Source organism: Ursus americanus, chromosome 15 (genome assembly GCF_024610735.1).
Source record: "Ursus americanus isolate L20-20 chromosome 15, mUrsAme1.1.p, whole genome shotgun sequence".
Classification (NCBI taxonomy): domain Eukaryota; kingdom Metazoa; phylum Chordata; class Mammalia; order Carnivora; family Ursidae; genus Ursus; species Ursus americanus.
The window spans coordinates 62,963,430-62,986,578 of record NC_142141.1 but is presented as its reverse complement, the minus strand read 5'-3'; the positions used below and the strand labels follow the sequence as shown (position 1 = coordinate 62,986,578).

The 23,149-nt window shown below is 45.4% G+C and overlaps 1 protein-coding gene across 1 annotated transcript in view; it reads left to right on the top strand.

The window, feature by feature from the left end:
• LOC148108887 (uncharacterized) overlaps window positions 1-22,534 on the top strand; it is an 88,468-nt gene extending 65,934 nt beyond the window's left edge. The window contains 1 exon segment of the mRNA XM_087868011.1: window positions 22,353-22,534. Coding sequence (XP_087724137.1) covers window positions 22,353-22,534 — 182 coding nt within the window.
• The last annotated feature ends 615 nt before the right edge of the window (window positions 22,535-23,149 follow it).

Sequence of the window (23,149 nt, the reverse complement as noted above, 5' to 3'; positions counted from 1 at the left end):
GACATTGGGTTCATTCTTGGAGTGGCATGCCCCCTGAGTTTGGACAAAGGTCATGACACGTATCCACCACGTCGGTCCCATACGGAGTGTTTTCACTGCTCTAAGAATCCTCCACCCACTCATCCCTTCTCTTTAACTGGGAAAGCCCTCATCCTTTGACTGTCTCCATAGTTTTGCATTTTCCAGAATGTCATCCAGTTGGAATCCTACAGTGCGGAGGCTTTTGGGATTGACTTCTTGTGCTTAGAAATGTGCATTTAAGTTTCCGCCATGTCTTTTGGTCCTTGAAAGCTCATTTCTTTTGGTGCAATATTCCATTGTCTGGATGCACCACAGTTAATGTATCTCTTCACCTACTGGAGGATGTCCTGGTTGCTCCCAAGTTTCAGCAATTATGAATAACGCTGCTATAAACATCCCCGTGTGGGTTTCAACTCCTCTGGATAAACACCAAGGAGCACGATGGCTGGGCCGTATGGTATGAGTAGGTCAAGTTTTGTGAGACGACCAAACTGTCTTCCAGAGTGGTTGTGCTGCCTCTTGTTTCCATGAGCAGTGAATGAGGGTCCCTGTGGCTCCGTCGTTGGTATTTGGTGCTGTCAGTGCTCTGGATTTTGGCCATTCCAATGTGTGCACACTGGAGTCTCACTGTTATTCCTAACACTTGTTTTCACCGAGCTGCTCCATGTCATCGGGATAGATTTTCAAACACCCAATAGATCTAGAATATAAAGCCTTCTGAAACTCCCGGTCAGGTTTTGGTATTTTACTCCCTGTGATGTGCGTGTGTGTGTGCATGTGTGTGTGTGTGTGTGTGTGTGTGTGTGTGTGTGTGTGTTGCAGAGGTGGGGGGGTGGATTCGTAAACTAAAGGTGTCATTAGTTAATCTAACACTAACAAAGAAACATAACAGAGACACGCAGTATACCAAAGACGACGGCGACCTAATCTGGAAGTGACTGGACTGGAGAGGAAAGTGCCAGTCTCCCGGACAAGACTCCACACTGCCGGATACTCATCTCTCCTGACTTAATTTATAAATACTGTGTGATTCCAATCGAAACGCTAAGGTTCACCTGAAAGTCTAAACGGATGTTGTAGTCGAGATAGTTTAAGAGAGCACTGAGAGCGATTCTCTACTTGCCAGACAGCCCAAGGCGTGCGAGGCTACGATAAAGGCAGAGTGAGCAGAAGAGAGAGGGAGAAATGAAATAGTGTGGACACACCAGAAACGGTCTGAGTTATAACGAAATCTTCAGTGGATGATGCGTGAGGCATTTGGAATGATCCAGGAAAGGTCTCTGCGCAAAAGCAAACCCGAGACGGGCTGGAGCTCCATGCATGACGGGGACAGAGGACGTCTGTCTCCCTCGGAATAACGTCAGAGATCGCAGCCGTCAGAGACTGACGGAGAAGCTAATTAAAAAGGAAAGAAAAATCATTTGGCATGTAAAACAATCAACACCATCAACACGTTGACAGTCGAACGAGAAAACAGGACGTCGTGCCCCCCACCGCTGACAAAGGACTTTTATTCTTCATGTGGAATAACGAGAAAACCTATGATAAAGAAAAAATATAAATAACAATAAAAATGAGAATTGATAATAATCATGTTTTACAAAAGATAGAGGAGTGAGTGGACTTCTAAAAATATTCAGATTCACTAGAAATAAGAAAAATAAAACTTAAAATTGTGAGATAAATTTTACCGCCAGATCAGCTTGGATTCAAAAGAACACCGCTGTTCAGTGCTGGCTGTGGCGCTGGGAGGTGGGCGAGAGGTCGTTGACCTCTGTCAAGGACGTGGCCTCGGGTTAGCACTCGTGTGTGTGAGAACTCATTTTGTTCAGTGTCTAAACAGACAATGGGACACGCACTAGGTAAGAAGGGAACATTTTGCTTAATACATAGGTACATATTATCCCCCACAGAGGTATGCACGGGTAGTTACAACAGACACGTAACAAAAGAATCATGTTTCTAGTGCTAGGGTAGTAAAATTGGGAGTTTGTTTAAAATCTGTTTTCTGAGCTGCCGTGTTTTTGGCATCGAGTATATTCTGATAACATATGAAATGCTCTTTGAAAAAATAAACGCTTTAGTTCATGGAGAAGTAATTCAATAAGTAGCCATAATATAAATAAATGAATAATTTAAAATAGGATGCAACTGATTGTTTATTCGTTAAATAACCCTTATACTTCTGAAAAGAGAAAGTACGAGTCCAATGATAAGTACAAGAATAAATCTCAGCACACACAGAAAACAGGTACAGCTGAATTTCCCCTTTTCTGTGTATCCATGGCAGGACATAAAGGGCGGAACAATCCCATGTTTTGGAATGCATGCTCGCTTTTGCAGGACTTGGGAGGTCTAATTCCGCCAGATCGCGCTGATTCCCGGAGGCAGAGTTCTTGCAGGAATCCAGCACAATTGCACGTTCTTCATCGTGGGGCCGTGCGCTGGATCTGTGAACCGGATGCGTGGGAACCCTCGCAACACCGTGATTTTGTTCGGGTCTGAACAAAAACATGCAGCGAGAGCGCATCACGCAGAGAGGTGAGTGTGAGCCCACCTCCGTTACCCCTTTGAGAAACCAGGCTGTCTAACGCAGACATAAGGATGCCAAAATCCACCCACACAAAGGACTTATTTTAGTTCGGGGGCAAGTCTCGAACGGCCCACTTTCTGCTGAGCTACCACAGGGAACAAGCTCACAGTTACTTTGGATGGGTATGGTTTAAAAAAAACCTTACTAAAATATTTTCTGATTCTATAGCATTTGATAAAGTCAGGGAGTTTTTTGATGTGTTTTCTTTTAAAGTGAATGGGTGCTGTTTTGGCAACTTTGATATTTCATTTGAAGGGAGTATAATAAACTGTTTTCTTTGTATTGATTGAAGAAATATGGTGCTTATTTTTTTGCTCGGTTTTCTAGTAGTTGTTCAATAGGGTTAGAGGGCAACGCCATCTGTTTCCTAACAGGACATTTTGTGTAAGATTTGCAAGTCCTACAGGCACCTTTAAGCATGGATAAATATGCACTCTTGGTTTCAGATGGCTAGTTTTTTACTACCAAAGGATGATTATGTTGTGTGCCTTGAGACATTGGCCATAATATATTTCCTGTCCCTTTATTGCATTTTGGAATCATAAACAATGACTGTTTGGCTCAAAGCCATTTATTCAGCCCAAAAAGACATTATTTGCACAACAAAAATCAATAAAAATGTTACTAGGTCTGGCTGGATACTTTGCTTAACTGTGATATTTGTCTATCACTGATGGCATACCATCTCTCGCAGGAGACTGGGGCCAAAACACAGCTATCGATCCAGTCAGCGATGATGGATACTGGCATTTGGAAAGAGCTGCTGTAGAGAATCTCGATTAAAAAAATATTTCTAGGTTTTGCCTGGAGCAGAGTCAAGATAACCCGACTGAGGAGATTTTCTCTGTTCTGTTGGGTTTCTCCCTCTTGTGGTGGAGAAGCGCTCCGGACCAAAGTCATTATGGAAAGAATTAAGTCAATCTCTGTTTAGCCAAAGGCTTTGGCATCATATCAAGCTTAGCTGATTTAGACCCCATCCCCTGTCCTTTTCATCACCTCAAAGCTTGGGGAAAGCATTTTATAGACACCAAGGGTGGGGAGGTGCCGGGCAAGGCTCCGGTCTGCCTTTTCTCTCTTTCTACGTTATCTGTTTACGTCTAGAAAAATAGGACCAGCTCTTCCCCCAGATAATTAACTATGCAGCAGCACTTTTGAAATGAACAATTTAGTTAATACTAAAGGTGTTAACTGAAACCGAGCCGGCTGAGTGATACAGAAAACATACCGAATAGGCGATAGACAATTTATTGCCGCGAGCTGGAGGGGAAAAAAAGTGATATATTATCCTCCAGTCTCATAAATTTAAAATATGAAATTGTTTTTCATTTTTCACTTGCTATCTCCCCCCCTCCAGCATAAATCTGATCCGTGGAGCCATGGTGAAGGTGGTAGGAGGTGGAAAATATTTTTATTTTATTTTACTCCATTGCACTTTATTTTATGTATTTGTGTATTTATACCACACCTTTTCCAAAAAGACTTCGTGGAAAAAATGGAGCTATTTGACTAGAGGCCCAGCGTTCACAGCGGCCAAGGGTGGACCCCCGTGCTGCCCTCAGAGGGGCGGGCAGCTGCTCAAACGCTCGGCTCCGCGGCAGCTCAGAGCAGGTTCCAGAGTCGGGCTCCGTGCGCCCCCGGCCGGGATGACCCCAGAGGGGACCCCCGCGGGGATGGCTCCTGGGGTTCTCCCACTGGCCTGAGAGACTGCTCTTTCTTTAAACCGTTCAGACCCCAGCGGACAAGTCCGGTGGCTGCTGTGTGTCCTTGCTTCACTGTTTGTGAAGGGCTGTCCCCCTTCTGCTCTTAAACCACAGACTCTGGTCCTAAGGTCCATGTGTGTTTCTATGATTAACTGTTAGTATTTTTAATCCCCGAAATCTCTGTGTGGGTTGTGAATGAGTAGAATCCACAGTTAACGAAAACCCAATGCATATTGCCAGTGCCGGCTCTTCTCAGGTGGGAAACTCGGCTGGTGGTTTAGGTCCAGTTGGGACTTTTGTGGACATGGCTCCCAGGACTGCTTCCTCTGCGTGCTCTATGCCACGACTCTGCCTAGTGTGCGTGAGTTTTACACTAATGACATTTGAGGGTTTTTCGTCTTTTACATCATGTGTGACTTTCTAGACTTGTGTTGTGGCTACATTTGTCAGTAGACAAAAAAATATCGTATCACAGTAATTTAGAGCATATTTTAAGGAGGTGAAATGTCTGACAACCACTGAAAACGTTGTGGTAACATTTTCTGTTTGCAGAAAGTATATATATGTATCATATGTATCATATATTACAAATGTGTATATGCGACATGTGCGTGTGCATGCGTGTGTGCGTGTGTGCGTGTGCATGCGTGTGTGAGATTGTCAATGCATTTGCTACAATGTGTTCATATAAGTCTGTTTTCCACCATGCTGGATTTGTTCCTGGTAATGTGCTAAGATGAACGGAACTTTTGAGGTTAGCAGTTCCAAGGACTGTTCAGCCAGCGCTGTCACACACGTTAGAAAAACCGGCCCCCAAAGCTCTTGGTGGAGCTCCGTCCACCTGGCGACCCCCATGCACCCTCCTGCTACTTTCCTAGACATGCATGATCACCAGTGATTAAAACGTACTCCCCTTTCATCTTGCAATAGAGAAAGACCCAGCGAGGCTTCGAATCTGAAGCAGGTGCCCTTTAAACACTGCGAGACAAACACAAACCCGTGGCTTGTTCCCCATGTAACAGCTCGTTCCAATTTAATAGGAGAATAAATGCTATGAAGCTCCTTGTAAATGACAGTGAACAAATCAATTCGGCCCCAAATAGATTTTTGTCTTATCCTGCTGGCTGTCCTAAAATTTAAATGGGCTTTAAAAGTGTCTATTTTGCAAGCTGAGGAACAGGCTGGCTGGTGCTTTTTCTTGCTCACATCACCTTATTTGAGCAGTGATTCTTTTTTTACGATTCATCCCATCTTGATTTAGCCTGTTTCTTTTAGCTCCTTGGAGTCGTTGGCTTCATATTAATGGCTTCCGTGTGAGATCTTAATTTTCATTCCTGGTAAAATGGGTAATAGTCTCTTCCTTCGAGAGCAGTCTCCGGCTGCGTATTGGACACGGACGTGCTTGCGTCTGGGAGGGGTTCCAAGAACAATAGATTGTGGATGTTGTTGTTTTTAATCAACTGAGAAACCACCCTAATTAGAGGACTTTAACACATATTTGTTGAATGACTGTTGAACTGAACGTGTATTTAGCTGAAGTTTAATGCTAAATCTAGTTAAGTTAATTGAAGCTAAATTGTCTTTTCAATGACTAATCCAGTGGAGGGTGAATGGTAAATTATCTTCATTTGAACAACAAAAGACCACCAGCCAGGAATTATTTTTGGGAAAGGGAGGGCCAAGGATCCTGTCTGTTTTGCAAGCAAATCCGACCACAGCGGAGATGGCTTCTTGATTTTGCGGCAACGCCTCCCTTCTCTGCCCTGGCCGCGCAGTTCTGTGCTGTTATTAGGGGAAAGCAGTATTTTGTGGTACCAAAACCGTACGGGGAGCGGGGTCAGGGGGCGGGGGGACGGGTGAAAAATTCGTTCAGCATGTAATTCATTAGCAGATGTAGGACCTTGACGAAATATTGTATTCAGATGATGCTTGAGAAATCTAAACAGGGAGCGCAGCACGTGGAAGAGCTTGAGTAAATACTTTTCTTCTCCCAGATCGATTCTATTGATTGTCATTAAAGCAGCGAGCTCAAAACAATGAAGTGGTTTCTAATTTCCAGGCTCCAGGTGGAGCCTGCTCTGCCTCTTCCTCTTTCCAGTTAAGAGCATCATTAAATGTAAGAGCAAACAGCACATTGAGAGGCCAAGTGTTTTATTAATTCATCATCAGAATTATCTCCGTGCATTAATATTAATAGCCTCAAATTGGATTTCATTTAAGAGGTGAAATAAATATGCAGATAGTAAAAGCCTGCACAGCCCGAGAACCTCGTGATGGGCATTCACCTGGGGCTCTGCCGCAGGAGGGCTGAGGTCACACCTTCCTCCCCGGACCAGCTGCCTGGAGGAGGTGTGGGTGCCGGAAATGCCTGCCCCCCACCCTGGAGCGTCCAGCCTGCCCGACCAGGCCCCGGAGCAGCAGGGGACTCACCGGCCGGGCACAGGAGCTCAGGGGTGCAGGTGGGTGTCCTCAGCTACCTCTGTCTTCCTCATTGCGTATTCAGCACAGAAATGATACCAGTGCTCATTTCACAGGCGGCAACGTGTCTCGATCTTCCTTGAGTAGATCACTTGAGGAAAACAGTACGCGAACTCTTGCTAACATTCTGCGTGAGGAAGAGCTGTGGAAAGCAGGAGGTCAGTCATTTCTGTACAAACAAAACAAGACAAACCTTTTCCGTAGATAACTTCACGCCCCGATGAAGTGGGAAGAACAGAGATGGGGTCATACCAAGGTGTACCGAGGCGACAGTTTCTGGGACAGACATAAAATTCTCTGGTTTTTGTTAGGAAGTCTTTGATTTAATTGAAGTTAAGTAGAACGTGCTTTGGGTATTTGTAAATGATGCGTGTAGTTTTCTAGGCAGGTCCATCCGTTTGCCGGGTCTGCCGCCACGAAGATCCAGGATCTGGTTGGCTCACGGCAACAGAAATCACCAACTCGCCGTCTGGGTGCCCTGCATCTGGGCTCAGGGTGCGGACAGCGCCGCCCGCACGCCCTCTGCGATCCTGGCTAGCGCTCATCCTCCCTCTTTCAGCCTCTGCTGGTGGTGACAGTCCCTGAGCTCCTTGGCTCAGGCTGCTCAGCTCCAGCCCCTGCCTCCCATGCACATGGTCTCCTACTCCCGTCTCTGACTTCTTGCAAGAACTCCAGCCCTAGTGGATCCCGCCCGCCCCACGACTCCATCTTGACTGTACCTGCAAAAACCCTCTTTCCAAATAAGGTCACATTCACAGGTACAGGGAGTTAGGACTTCGACCTGTCTTTTGTGGGCAGGACACAATCCTACTGATAACACCAGGGTACATTAGATAAAGGAAAAAAACATGTTTGTAAATCAGTATACTAGAGCTGCAGGAGCATGCCATTGCACACCTGGGGGAAGGTACAGGTACTCAAAGAGAGGAGGGAGAGGCGGCTAACGGTGACCTTGCAGGTGCTGAAGGAGGGCACTCACCTTGGCCCCTAGAAGGGCTGGAGCTCTGATCACATTGGAGAAGGCCCACCTCCCATGCTGTAGCGTGAACGACACAGCCCTAAGGGGCCACACCTACACTCCCTCAGCACACAGATCCCAGCCCTGCCTTGCAGGCCTATCTCAGGAGACTCCAGACCTCACAGGGAGCTGCCCAGGCTGAGAGGGTGGCCCTGGGTGGGGGCACGCTGCCTCAGGAAGGCTGCAGGGGCCAGAAGATTCTGGGTCTCAGGGGGCAATGTGAAGAAAGGAAGCAGAGAAGTGAAGTGCTTTCAAGCAGCCCGGCATCTTTCTCATAATTTTGTGAAAGGTTTGTCTTTTGCTCAATATAATCAGTACTGTTTAAAATCCTGCCCTTCTTTGGGCAGATGTGGTCTCTGTTCAGGTGCTGCGGGGTTTTGACAATTTGTACCCCAAGAGAATGTGGCTTTATTGTGCAGTATTCAACATGGGGGCAGCGATGCTCTTACAACCCAGGGGGGCATAAGAGAAGTACCACCCTGCTCCCTTCCAGACCAAGAACACCTGCCTTGTCTGCTAATTCCTCATTGCAGACCCGGGAGGCCCTCGGGGTGTCCGTTCCAGCCTGGGCCCCTCAGCTCAAATGCATTTCAACCTCCCTCTAGCTGTGCCAAACTAGATTGCTGGAATTACTTCCTATCCTTTAACTGCCTTATTTAAAAAAAATGAGAGAGAGAGAGAGAGAGAGAGAGAGAGAGGAAATTCTTATTTACCCACCTCAGAACACTGAGATACTTGCATTTAAAGATTAATTTATTGTATTATAATGCATTCTCCTGATAGAACATTTTAGAATAGACATACATATACTCCAACATAATGGATGATTTTTTTCTTAAATTGTATTTCAAATGAGCAGTTAATGATTTCTGAGGCTGGAAACTGAAACAGAAAGGAAATGAACAGAATCCTATAATTAATTTAACCATATACAAAAGTAGACTTTTGGGGAGGAGAAACACAATGAAAATGCTATATTTTTATATATAATTTCTTTCCTAAATGATTAAAAATAATATTGTATTAGGAAGAGGAGTTTTTGAGATAAACTGTTCCTAATCAAAGTTCCTATACAAACAAACACTTTTGGTACTTGAAACTCAATATTCCTATGATTCAGTTAAAGAATTCCGACCTCAAGTAGAGATGTCTCTTCGATGTCTGTGTAGTTTTTCAGTTGTTTGAGCTTTGATTGAAGGGCCAGGGAGTGGTTATGATGACTTCTTGAAATAAAGCCGTACATTTGCTATAAATTACACTCATATTAGGTGGGACACTGGAGCACCAGAGCACCAAGGACAGTGCACGGTTTCCATGGCAACAGGGCAGGGCCTGGCTCTCATCCAGGGCCTCAGTGGGTTTTGGGAGGACCTGTGGGCACAGGCAGTCACTTGCTGAGGACAGCCCTCTGAGTGTGGGCACAGACAGGAGACAGTGCCTCCGCCCAGACCTGCCTGGCAGGATCTGTGACACCTGTTGATCAAGAATGAGTGACCAAATGGGTCCGAGGCTCTGTCCTTTGTGTAATTTGGGACTGTCACTTAACCCTTGATGATTTCTGTCATTCTTGATCTATTCTTGTAGCAGAATCTTTTTTTTAGATGCAAACCTTCTGTTTCTATTGGAAAAAAGAAGACAAACAGAATCCTGTAATTAATTTAACCATCTAGAAAAGTAGACATTTGGGGAGGAGAATGCGGTGCTGTGTGTGCATGGGAAGGCATTTGGGCTTTGAAAAATACATACATACACATATACACACTGTCCACACACACACATAAATACATATATACATGCATATGAATGTACACACACGTGTGTATGATTTAAGCTTTTGTTCTCCCCCAGATAATTTACAAACATTTCTCACTATGAATAAGAGGTGAAGCCCATGCTGACGATTTGTGCAGCTTCTCCAACTGCAGATCCTTAGCGCCCCGCCCCCGCCACTGCAGACCCTCTGTGCTGACCGTCCAGGACGAGTGTGTGGATTTATGCAACACAAATGGGACAGAGTATTCTTCTTGCTTTCCTCCTTGTCATGGAGGAGACATTGTTTTTGGACACTGCTCACAGTAGTTTTGCTCATTCCACAAGGCCATGTGTCCCCCGCTCCGGGCTATCCTGAGGCCCTATGCTTTCTTGCATGGCTATTCTCCCACTCGTGGTCAGGCAGAACTGGGATCTGGTCTTCAATTCCATACGTGTACATATGCTTCACTTCAAACGTTGGTCACTTCAAACAATACAGATGTATACATGTAGATACTGTCTTAGACGTTGGTGATCTTAATTATTTAGAATAGATTGCCAGGAGTCAGACTGCTAGACCAAAAAGTATGTTATTTTGATTTTTATAGCCAATTCCAGATTGCTTGTCAAAAGTCAAACAATTCACAGCCCCACAAAGAATGTATGGGAGTATGTTTTTTTTTCCTAGCATTGCTGCATAGCACGAAGATATATTTTTTAAAGTTTTCTTTTTTTAAGCTATGAGTTATTTAATACATTGTTTGTAAATTTCCAAGTTTTGTGATTTCCTTAAAATGCTCATCTGTTTTTTCTTTTATTCTTGAAGGATTTGGCTTACATGACTCTATTGGGGACTAGCATTTATTAACATTTTCTTAAGGATGTCTCTAATTCATACAATTTTTGTAATATTTTCCTGTTTGAAAAGAACAGACACAGTCTTCTGGTTGTACTCAAACCTCACAATCATATTCAGGCCAGGATTATTATTGGAAGCAAAAGTGTATCCTTATTTGTTTGGGGGATAGTTCATCTGAGCAAAGAATGTTCAAATCGTTCTCCTTGTATTTCAATGAACTTTTGCTTTATTTCAAAGTTCCTTTGTTAGAGGAACATGTTTTATTTACTTGTAACTCCTTGGTAGATTTCGTGTTTATACACATAGCAAGCTGCATAATAACAAACCCATTTGTTCTTGTTAATCACTGTTTGCATGAACCCTATTTTCTCTGATAGCTTCCTGATTACCATTTCCATGCCAGATTGCTTCTTGATTTGCATTGTGTTTGCTTGTCACTTGTGGTGGGCAGCCCCTGACAAGCTTACAAATGATCGCCACTCCTGGCATCCAAGTCCTTGAAGATGGGCTTCATCTAGTGACTTGCTTTTAAGGAGCAGAACCTGGCAAAAGTGATGGATTGCCATTTCCAAGATGAGGTTATAAAGAGTCATGCTTTCCCACTGTCCTTGGCTCTTCTCACTTGCTCCCTCTGATGAAACAAGCTGCCGTGTTCTGAGCTACCCCATGTAGCAAAAACGAGCCAGCAAAGAATGGAAACCTGCAGGCCAACAACAAACGAGGAACTCAATCCTGTCGACAACCACCGAGTGAGTTTGGGTCCTGCCCCGGTCGAGCCTAAGATGAAACCACAGCCTTAGGCAACCTCTTGACCACAACAGTGGGAGATCTGAAACTGGACAGCTCAGCTCAGCCTCACCCAGACTCCTGGCTCAGGAGCCGGGACATAATAACTGTCTACCATTTTAAGCTGAGTTTGGGGGTGATATTTTACCCAGCAATATATAATGAAGACACAAAATGAGCATAGTTGGGAAGCCTCTCCAATATTGGACTCTTTCTTGAAATAGTTGAGTTTAACCAATCCCACGTAATGATCTCATTGCCCTTGGGTATCTTTAGACTCATTTTCGTCGCCTTATTTTATGTTGGCAGTTCTCTTAAAATTTTAACATGTGAAATTAAGTTAGGTAAACACACTTTAAATTGCATTGTTCTATGAATATCTAAACTCAGTACCTGCCCTTACTATTCTGCACAAAGCATTAGTGTTAGAAATAACTTAAGCAATAGCTGTTTGAATCAGTTACGGTCTCATTATGACTCAAAGAGTACTTGTATGTAAAGATCAATTTTCCCGATTTCTGAGTTTGTCATCATTGTTTAAACCCTGCATTTTGCTTTCCACGGCTGGTTGTTTTGCCTTGCCTGAGTACATTCTCAAGGAATATTTTCTCAGTGGCAATCTGAGTTTGCTGTTCAATATGTTTGACAATGTCTACAAACACTGCCATTCTTTTGTTTTCAAACATTAAAGGCTTATCTTATTTGGTAAATGGTCCTAGGTTTAAAACATATATATATTTTTTACTTTTACTTGCATTTATTTTATGCAGAATTCACTCCCAGGCCATAAGTTCTCATTTCTTCGGTTTCTTTTGGGGTATCTTTTTCTTTTGTGAACCGTCCTCTTCTGGTTTAGGAGGAATCTGTTCTTTTTCCATCAGGATCATCTTGATGTGGCAGGGAGAGCTCATGTGGTTAATCCAACCATGAGCCCTGTAAGTTCTACACCATATCTCGGGGGCTTTATTCACCTGGAAGTGCTCAGAGACCAGAGAACCTACATTGAAACCCGCAAGTTCAGCATTACTCTCTGCATTTTTAAGCATGTGCAGTAAAAGTTTTGCACTGTTTTGGGCCACTGACTCACTGTTTGGCCTGGGCACACCTCCCAGCTCCACCACCACAGTGAGGGAGAGGCACACGCTGCTTCTGCATAGTGACGTCTTTCAGATACTGGGTGGCCTTTCGGATGTGCGTACCCTTGATGGCCTGGGCACTTTCACTTGTGTTACCAAAGTGAACACAAAGATTTGACCTCCTGATTTGCATGGTTTTGTAGGGTTTTCTGGGTCATGTGAAGAGCAAGCCATCTTGAGAGATCACCTCTCAAGGCCACTTCAAAATATCTTATTCTGAGCTTCAAAGCTGTAAGTATTGTCACGTAGCAAAGCAAGGAGAAGTCTGAAGCCAACTTAACTCTTGTTCATTTTTCAGACATTTAGTTAGTTTTTTTTTAAAGACTTTACTGTTTTCTTTTTATCTGTGCAGTTCTAAAATTTAATTGAGGTATGCCTTTAGAAGTAGGTAAGCATCTTAGAATTTATGATACTTAACCTCGTGTGTCTGCGTGTATGGCGTGGCAGAGCACAGGCAGGTGTTTTAATCTGAAATATTTAAATTAAAGAATTTCTGGGAAAATTTATTCTCCTCCTCCTCCTTCTTTCTACTGATATTTTAAGATAAATTCCTCTCCTCTGCTGCCCCTGGGACTCCATTGAGCACACACTGTAACTTGTGCATGTACTCGTCAGGCCTCCTAGGGGCTCTGGGCGTTCGTGGTTTTGAGTGACATGAATCTCGCAGCTCCCTGGATTTGACCCTCATCCACATCTTCTCTTCTGTTTGTTCGATTCAATTTATTAAAGACTCATTAGTTTTTTGTTTTGTTTTGTTTTGTTTTTGGATCTCATCTTCTTTGTATGTGATTTCCTCTTTAATCTCTCTTAGGACATCTGTTTTAATTATTTTAAAGATTTTTTCCATTTGTTTTATTCTGTTCTCTCGGGTTTTGGTTCTCCTGTTATTTACATTAAAGTTTCTCTTTTATCGTGTTAGTTTTTCTAAGTGTTTGAAATTTTTGGGTTGTTTGCTTCTATTTACATTGAGGACAGTTTTCCCCACAATGCAACTGATTTCCCAGACTGGCATTGTTTCTCTCCTAGTGTGCTGTTTCATGGTATTTATTTTTCTCTCAATTTGGAATATCTCTGGAATTACTGTCATCTTTGTAGGGAGTTTGTCTTGTATTTGGGACTATGATTTCTCACTCTTATGTTCCCCAAGTTGGTTGGTCATCTAAGAATTTACCAGTTCTTCATGGGGACAGCATGCTGCTGGCCTTTTGTTGAGTATAATGACCTGCAGGATTTCTTTCTGTGCTTGTCATTTTTATAAAATTTGGCTGAAAGGACACATACTCAATGTTCCTTCCTAAGTCTCTCTCTCCATGAAGACAGTCCCATTGTTAAGATGCCATGTGCTATTGGGGAAAAAAAATCATTAATATTACCAATAGTGATTTCTCTTATTCAAAGCTTCTTGGAAGATTTGAAATCACATAAAATTTATTTGGATATGTTCTATTACTCTCTCCAGGCAACTTTTCTAGCTTGGTCAAAAAGACTAATCACAACCAATTCTACATTCTTGCTATCAAAATTTGGTTATTGATAGTCTTATTTAATCACATATATCATACTAATTAGTATTGTCATATACTTAGTATTTATGATTAATTAGAAAACACCTTTATCCATCCATTATCTACTCTGTATAGAAAATCATTCTGATTTGTGGTGAGAATGAGCTGTTAGAGTGTTCCACCCAGGCCTTTGGCATCTTCTCCAGATTCAATCACTATAAAAGTACAGGCTCCTTTGGGGATAGAAGCAAGCCAAACCACCCGTTCTCCTCTGAGAGTGCACCTGAGCTGGGCAGATGGCAAGTCTAAAGACAGGTGAGAAGCACATTTCCCTTCAGTTTTCCCCCAAAACCAGACACAGCAGTGCAGAGGCCACAGGGTTAGGCAGCAATGAGTGAGTGGACATCATCCTCCATGGTGTCCTTCTGTGTCCTCAGGGAAACGTGTGTGGAGGTCATCAGGTCTCAGCTATAAAGGGGGCCAGAGCCCCGGCCTCCCTAACTTTAAAATCATTAGCCTGAGTGGACCAACCCAATACCACAAGGCAACACCTTGCTGGACCTCAGTTAGGCACTTCCAAGGTTGCTTCCCATGGTTGGCCATCTGTGTTCTCCAAAGGAAGAGTCTGTGTGCATGTGGCATAGATTCTGGAGGACCAAGGCCCAGGGGCATCTGTTCTGGAAAATTGAATCTGCGTTGGCCATATGGACACCAGAAACTGGCTTAAAAAATAATAAGATGTGAACTAATAAAATCTTACTCTGTTCCCCACCCCAGATTTTCAGATGAGCTGCAAGCACATTCTGCAAAATGCTTATGGCATGAGTCAGTGGAATAGGGCCATCTCTACCGAGTGTCTAGGCCAGCTAGGAGACGCACTGGGAACCCACAAGACTGCCATACACTGTCATGGAAAAAAGACTACTGAAGGGTTAATGAATATAGAAATTCAAATTTATTACATAGGAAATGTATAATGGAGCATCTATATCTAGAAAAATTAAAAATTGATCCTAATCATTGAAACTTTAAAGAATGGAAAGTACATATAGCTATTAACAAAGCAGGAAAATAGCTCACATTCTACTTATGAAAAGTGAGTAAAAGTCACTGGAGAATTTCCCATGAATGTTCTATCTGCTATAGCTGAGATTATTTCCCCAAAGTTTCAAGGCGATTTATATCATAAATGCAGAGGAAACTAAAACAATCCTTTGCTTTTTGACAAGGTAAGGAAGTATATTTAAAACTGTCCCAGAGTAAATGTTGACAAGCACACGCATACTATATATCCTGTATGTGTGTGGCTCTTACTAATGTATGCACTATATGTGTACTATAAAACAATTTTAAACCATAGATTATTTAAATGAAAATTACAATTCTAACATATTTAAGGTTTTTTTAAGACTTATTTTTTTAAGGAAGAGTTTTAAATTCCCAGCAAAATTGAGCAGAAGGTATAGATATTTCCCAGAAGTCCCTTGCCCCTCCCCCCACGCATAGCCTCCCCCACCCTCAACACACCCTCCAGAGTGATACATTTGTTACAGTTGATGAGCCTGCATGGACATGCCATCGCCACCCAAAGCCCATAGTTTACCCAAGGATTTAATCTTGCTGTTGTATATTGTATGGGTTTGGACAAATGCATAATGGCATGAATCCACCATTATAGTATCACACAGAGTATTTCACTGCCCTGAAAACCGTTTGTGATCTGCCTATTCATCCTTCTTCCCTGAACCCCAACAACCACTGATCTTTCTACTGTCTCCACAGTTTTGCTTTCCCCAGAACGTCCCAGAGTTGGAATCGTACAGTATATGGTAGCCTTGCATCTAGTAACATGCACTTCAGATCCCTCCATGTCTTTTTATGGCTTGGTAGCCCATTTCCTTTTATCCCTGAATAACATTCGATTGTCCAGATGGACCCCAGATTATTCATTTACCTACTGAAGAACAACTTGGTTGCTTCAAGTTTTAGCAGTTATGAATAAAGCTGCGAAAAACGTCCATGTGCTGGTTTTTCTGTCGACACAAGTTTTCAGCTCTGTTGGGTAAATGTCAGAGTGCGATCGTTGCATCATATGGAAAGAGCACATTTGCTTTTCTAAGAAACCACCAAACTGTCTTCCGCAGAGTCTGTCGTATCAGTTCCAAAAATAAAGTTTCTTTGATGATGCAGAGCTGTAATTTTAAGTTTCATAATTTCTAATACGTTTTTCCAAGTCCCAACACCTTTTCACCTTGTTAGTTTTCCAACTGTTGGCAAATTTCATCTAGGGGAGGGGACAGGAAAACACCATCAGGGACCCCTATGCCCAGAAGGTAATGCTTGGTCCATAGATTAGATAGACAATCTTCCATTCTACAGAGGCAATTAAAAAATAAAAATAAATGTGCACACATACATACAGATACACACACATGCACACACACATACATGATACACATACGCATATGCACATGCCCACATACACGCACATGCATGTACACACCTACACACGCACACACATGCACATGTATATGCATGTACACACATAAATAAATACATGTACACATGCACATGCACACATACATACACAACACATGCACGCACACATACATGTATACACACATGCACGTGTGCACACATACACATGTAAACATGCACATATGTGCATATGCACACACATACACACCCATACCTACATACACACATACATATATACACACATACACACGCACACATACGCACACACATACACACATATGTATATACACATGCACATATACATATACATACACACATACGTGCACACATATGCCCACACACACACCATGGGTGAGTGGGAGGAGATCTTCCATGGCACAGAATGACAGATGTTGATGTTTGGAAGTCTGGATGGTGAAGAGGGAGTGGGTTAGTCTCTGGGGCTCTGTAATAAGTCAGCACAAGCCAGGCGGCCTGAAACAGAAGTTGATTGTCTGTCCTGGAGGTGGGGGTACAAAGTAAAGGTGCAGCAGGATTGCACTCCCTCTGAAGGCTCTGGGAGTGCCTCCTCCTTTATCTTTCTCATTTCTGGTGGCTTCCGGTGTCCCTTGACTTAAGGCTGCATCACTTCCATCTGTCCTCCGTGGGAGTCTGTGCTCTCATCCGCTAGCAGGGACACCAGCCACTGCATTTAAAGCCCTCCTAGAGATGGAAGAGCTCATCTCCATTACATCTGCAAAGGCCTTCTCTGCACACAAGGTCACATCCCGAGGTCCCAGTGGGCATGAGTTTTGGAGGAGTGCCATTCAATGCACTATAGGGACACAAGCACAGGGAGACAGAAGAGCAAGAGACGGAGAAGGGGAGCGAACAACAGAGAGGGGACAGAGGTACAGAGATAGGAAGGGCCCTTGTTGATGTTGGACATGAAATGATTTCAGTTGAGGCAGTCCCTCTGAAACTTGCAACAAGTACGGAACTTATTCCATGAATATTACATAAACTGATGTTCCATATGTAAACACTTGCGAATAGTGTTTAATGTTCGCTTATTTTTACATTTTTTTTCTGACTTCTTTTAAATTATTGTGTATCAACACTTAGCCCAGTTGCAGGAGAAGTGTTAATTCTTAGATTCTTGCCACATACTCTTCATCAAACTCTTTCAAATTATTCTGTCTCATTGAATGTATTCATAATCTGGAGATCTGACTCTTGCTACAGTGATTCCCCAAATGGTCCGACGTTATTAATGGGGCCATTCATGCTTACTGCAGTTGAGTGAATTTGGTGATTGCTGAACGGAAAGCTGTCTGAGCCTAAGACCAGAATGACTCAGAGCGAGGCTGGGCGTCTGGCTTTGAGTCCTGTTGTTCTCGGTCTGGTACTCCTCCTGCTTTATCGTGTGCCCTGGCCTTTGTCTCCCTACCTGTAAATTCAGGCTGATAAACCTCATTTGTCTCGAAATACTGCGTCACAACTTCAAAACCAGAAAGCACTGCGTAGATGTGAAGCTTCGGGAGAGTTCGGAGTCGGTCTGAAACCTCTTTAGGGGTGTTTCCCATCCTACTCGGCTGCTAGGATTTTGTCCGGGCCCCAGCACATGTCTGTTCTGGGGCTGGGAGGAGGTCGTAGGCTCCCTGAGGCCCAGCTCTTGCTGTTCTCTCCCTGAAAAGGCACATGGGGTGAGACCACCCAGTGCTGATGGCAGCGCCTGTCCCTGCACAGCCCACCTGCTGCCAGCGGGTCTTCCTGGCGGGGTAATCACCCCCTCCAGGCGCTGACAATGCACAGTGCTTTCTGCACCTCACAGGACTTTCAGAAAGTTCTGGAACTGGGGCAGGGCAGCACCGCCCAGGAGACACGCTGCACCCTGTGCCTGTGTCCCTGAACCACCTTCTGTGTAGGGTTGGAGAGCTGGAGGTCAGGGTCTCCAGGGGTCCCTGTGCTGCGCAGTCACCACAGAGGTGCACAGGCTGACCCAGATGTGGCAGCAGACCGTGGGGACCTTTTATAGACTGATAACGAGAACCAGGACTATTCCATCCCTGTCAGGCACTTTTTTTTTTTAAGGTTTTATTTATTTAACAGAGAGAGATAGCCAGCGAGAGAGGGAACACAAGCAGGGGGAGTGGGAGAGGAAGAAGCAGGCTCCTAGCAGAGAAGCCTGATGTGGGGCTCGATCCCAGAACGCTGGGATCACGCCCTGAGCCGAAGGCAGACACTTAACAACTAGGCCACCCAGGCGCCCCTGTCAGGCACTTTTAAAAGGGAAACTATTATTTGCTACCCCCTAATTTAAAATGCCAATGCTATTTCAAATAAGGTGGAAAGGGGACACAATTATTTACCAAAACTTAAAGAATTCAAGTAACTTGAATTTGGAATCTCTAGTTTGTTTACTAAAAGCCCCAAAGAGCATCATATTTCAGACTCTAAGCCTTTTTGACTCCTCTTTTGGCGGGACCGCACTTAGAAATGCATAAGCCAGAAAGTGCCCAGTACAGGAGTGCTTTCCCTGAAAGAAAGATGAAGTGAACAAGGCTAAGTGGCCGGATGTACACTGAGGCAGAGCGCGGCCCGCACACGCCTCGGTGGGTTCTCGCCGGGTTGCACCTGTGCGCGCGGACCGACATCACTGAGCATGGAGGAATGCGCGTGCATAGCCCTCCTTCTGCTACGTAAAAGATTATCTTGAAATACTAGATTTCTGAATGAGAGAGCAAAGCTTGTCTCCAGATGCTCTAGTTGATAGATCTGAATTGAAGCTTGAGGACAAAAAAAAAATCTGTCCAAGTGTCTACTTAAAACAAGGAACAAGAGATTCTAGTCCAAATACGCAGTTTTTAGGAACACACTATTTTTAGACAGTCAACTTTCTTATCTCTAGGCTTCCCTGAGATTTGCTTAGTTAAAGCCTGAGGGGAAGATTAAAAAAGAAAAAAAAAAAAGAAAAAGAAAAAGCAAGTTCCCTCCGACCAGCACTGATCCCTCACCTACAACTTATCTGCTTGTTTCCTTGGGGGGGGGGGGAGGTGAGGGGGCGGGGGTAGGGGGCTCTGCCCTCGGACACGTCAGGACGCCATCACACACCTTGGCTGGTTCTCCAAGGGAGAGGCTGGAGCAGAATCGCAATGCGAAATTATTTACTTTCTGAGTCAGGTTAATTAAAACTCTCAAGTCTGTGCCTATTCGAGCTAAATAATGTAATTAAAAAGACATTTAGTTTTTCACCTGTTCATTATAGCATTTACAGTAACAAATGTTTTCCCTGAAATTACAAACTGGTTTCCATTTTTAATCTTCTGGTTCATGATTTTCTGCTCCCAAATGTCCGATCAATTCCCTTCATGTTGGAAGTTGGAAGTGAATCCACACTTGGCTCTTTTGGAGGGAGCTGTTGCCCTGTGGAGTGTGGACGCCGCACACAATTACTGGGCAGCGTGGTGGTCGTTTAGCAGCTGAGAGCTCCGGGCCTGCAACCGGATGGGGCGTCCGGCAGGGACCCCACGCCTTGCTCTCTTTATGTCCCCATCTTCTCAGCACAAACAAGAGGCGTCACAAGACCACAGTTCATGGTTTGTCATCCTCTTGTGAAGGAAGAGCACGGTCAGGGTCGGTGAGCCGCGCGGTGCCAAGGTGTTCCCGTGCAGACTGACTCTGACCCAGCTCACCGGGGCGGGTGGCCAGGCTTCCCCTACGACCGTGGCTTTGTTGAGCGTCTGAATCTACAGCCATCCAAGACAGGCACTTGGGTCTTTATATATTAAATTTAAAAACAAGTTCATATAAAGTTCATAGAAAAAGGTAAATTTGTCATTTTGAACTGCAACCTTACGTGGAAAGACAATGGGAGAGCAAATAGCTGGGAGCCTACTGCAGTGTCTTCGAGGGATGGCAATAAATTGCCAGGACGTTTTTATGGAGTTTCTTAACCTCTGGCCTTTGGAGAGGGGAGATCAATAAGATATTAAGAAAATCATGAATTAATGTTTCATTGAGTGTAGACATCAGAAAGAGCTCTGCGGTTTCGGTGACTGTCCACACCAGGAGGCGAGGTGGGGCCACTGGCGAGGGTCTCCACCCAGAGCAGTGGAGGGCTTCACGAGGCCCCGCGAGCGTCCAGATCTTGGAATGTTCCTCCGGAGGTTGTGAAGACATCTCTAGGGAAAGGGTCACAAAGAAGCCTGTGCATTAAGGGAGGTCACTCTCGTGGTGGGTAGTGTTTCCTAAGGGCTTTCTAACGGACTCACATTCATGTTATGCTGTGGAGATGAGATCTTTCTATGAATGATGGAAATACACATATCCCAGCCCTCAGTTAACCGTTCGAACCTCTATCTGTGAGGCGTAGGGTGCCCTTTGCTCTGCTCGGCTCTCTGTCTCTGGCGCGCAGATCACGCCCACCCGTGGCTGGCTCTGGGTTTGTGGGTGTAGGCCCTCAGTGTGAGAGGCTGGGTACCGGAGGTCAGCAGGGAAGGAGGGTTTTCCCCTGCGCCCCGTTTCAACCTTGTGAGTTTTGTACCATAGGAATGTGTCACCTACCCAGAACTAGAGTTTTGCTTCATTTAAAAAAATCACCATAAAAAAGGCCACTAGACTTCTAAGTATGTGACCCAGGAATTAGTATTTAACATTTTCTCCAGCCAATTCTGTGCTCAGCTAGCTGTGGGAGGGAAGGGGGATGCATTCAATGGAGAAAGTGGGTTCAGGAAGGTCACACCTGACCAGGGCACATTCTGCTCCTAAAAGGGAGCCACCGAGTCCCCAGCAACCCCCCGGAAAGAGAAAGCCCGTCTGCAGAAGAAAGGGGCGAAATCCTGGTGTCTGCCAGGCAGTGCCGTGTCGGCCACGGGAAGGCATGCCGGGTGGTTCTGGGATTCGAGATGGGAAATCACCCCACAAAGGGCAACCTACACTTGGTGAAGGCATGCAGATTCTATGTGCCTGATTGACCCAGGGAGAGTTCTTTTGGGAAACGTGGCTTGTAAAACTGAGCGGTGACTGGGAATTGTGGATCTAATTGGCTCCGTCAATCAGCCAAGGAGAAGAGGTGCTTCCTCATTGGTAAGGGGGGGCAGTACTTCTTTTTTATGAGACTCCGTGACGGGGACATTTCTTTTCCCATGGAAGCAAGTGGCATGAACGAGTCTGCAAACACAAGTGATCTGTGTGTGCTGACTCACAGACCGTCCCGGCCATGGGGACCTCTGGGCATTTGACCAGTGCCAAGGTTCGCTGAGTGCAGTGCTTGGGGAAGGAGGCTTGGTACCCAGGGGCCACTGGACAGGGATCAAGGTACTAGCCCCAATTATCTGTTCCGCAAATACCACCGAGTAAGTTTGACACAAGCTAGAGGCCTCACTTGGCTCCGTCCACAGCAGGAATCTCCCCAGGAGCCTTGCTACCCCTAGAAGTTATTCAGCATACTCTTGTTTGCAGTGAAAATCATCCCACTGTGCAACTGTGCTGCCGTGTGCACTCTGGCTACGCTCGTCCCGGCTTTCACGTGGTCCTGTTTTGACACACTCGTATTGCTGGGGTCATACTCTAGCTAACTGAGAATGTTTGTTGCCGGTCGGACACTGTCTTGGAGGTTTGCACAGACTCCCGCATTTAGTGCAGAAGGCAAACCCAAAGCAGAGACTCTGCAAACACACAGGACGAGGCAGTTTATTACCGGATCAGGGAGCGTCCAGACTTTCCTGCCATTTATCATCTGCTCTCTTTGGAAGGCCAGAGAGGGAGGAAGCGTCCTGGGCTGGCCACTTGGGTGGAGGAGAGGGACAGGATCGGCTCCGACGGTGACTGACTTACGGTGATCCTATCAGGCAGGAGCTGTCATCAGGCTGGAGTGGGCAAGGCAGTCTCCAGGCAGTGACAGTGCTTGCCTGACGGCAGATGGGTGACGTCACCTCCAGCCGGGCGGGGGGAAGCACCACGGGGACAGACGCAGGCCATGGCCAGTGTCTATTTCCCAGCCTCACCATGAATGGCAGTCTTATGCTCTGTCTGCTTACGTCCAGTGGGAAAGGCCTCGTGCAATGTGACCACCACTCCTGCTGGACTTGGCCCTGGCCTTGTGCTGACGTCCCGGCCTGTGTCGGCCCCGGCCCAGGCAGCTGCTGCCCCCGGCTCCGTGCCTGCGGCCGAGCTGCTTCTCCTACTGCAGAAGATGCCCCCTGGCTCCAGCATCACACCTTCATAATGCATGAAATGGAAGTGTCTGGAACCTCAGATTTTGAACGAAATGCCTGTGAATGGTGTGTGTCCATGTGGCCTTGGCAGGCCAGGCCTGGTGGCTGCATCAGTGACCGTGGAACAGGGAGGCACGGGGAAGTGAAAGGAATGTGCCCACATCGCCCACACGTGTTTGCAAACAGAAGTGGTGCCACTTGGAGCTTCAAACGTGAGAAGCCTAAGGACGTGACTTGCCTGCAAGCCTTGGGAAGAGGGCATGTGGTGTTAAAATTCATACAAGATGCTGTTCTCCATTTCACCAGCCACAGGAGCAGAAGTTTTCTCTGCAGCGCCCAGGGAAGAGCGAGTTCGAGGCCGGAGAGGCGCTCTTCCCTTGATCACCTGTGTGGGAGGCAGCTCCTGCCGGCGTCTAGGCCCAGACAGGTTGGGGGCAGCTGCACCTACGAAGCCGGCTTGCTGATGGGGGCGACTGCATGGGGCCAGGCTTTGCTGGCGGTCAGGGGCAGCAGCAAGGACTGTGGGGCCCCGTGAGCCATGCAGGCTCAGCGGCACTTGTGACTGTGGGTGCCGTGCCCGCCCCTCCAGTCCCCGTGGCCTCATGGGAGGGCTCTGGCCATGCCCA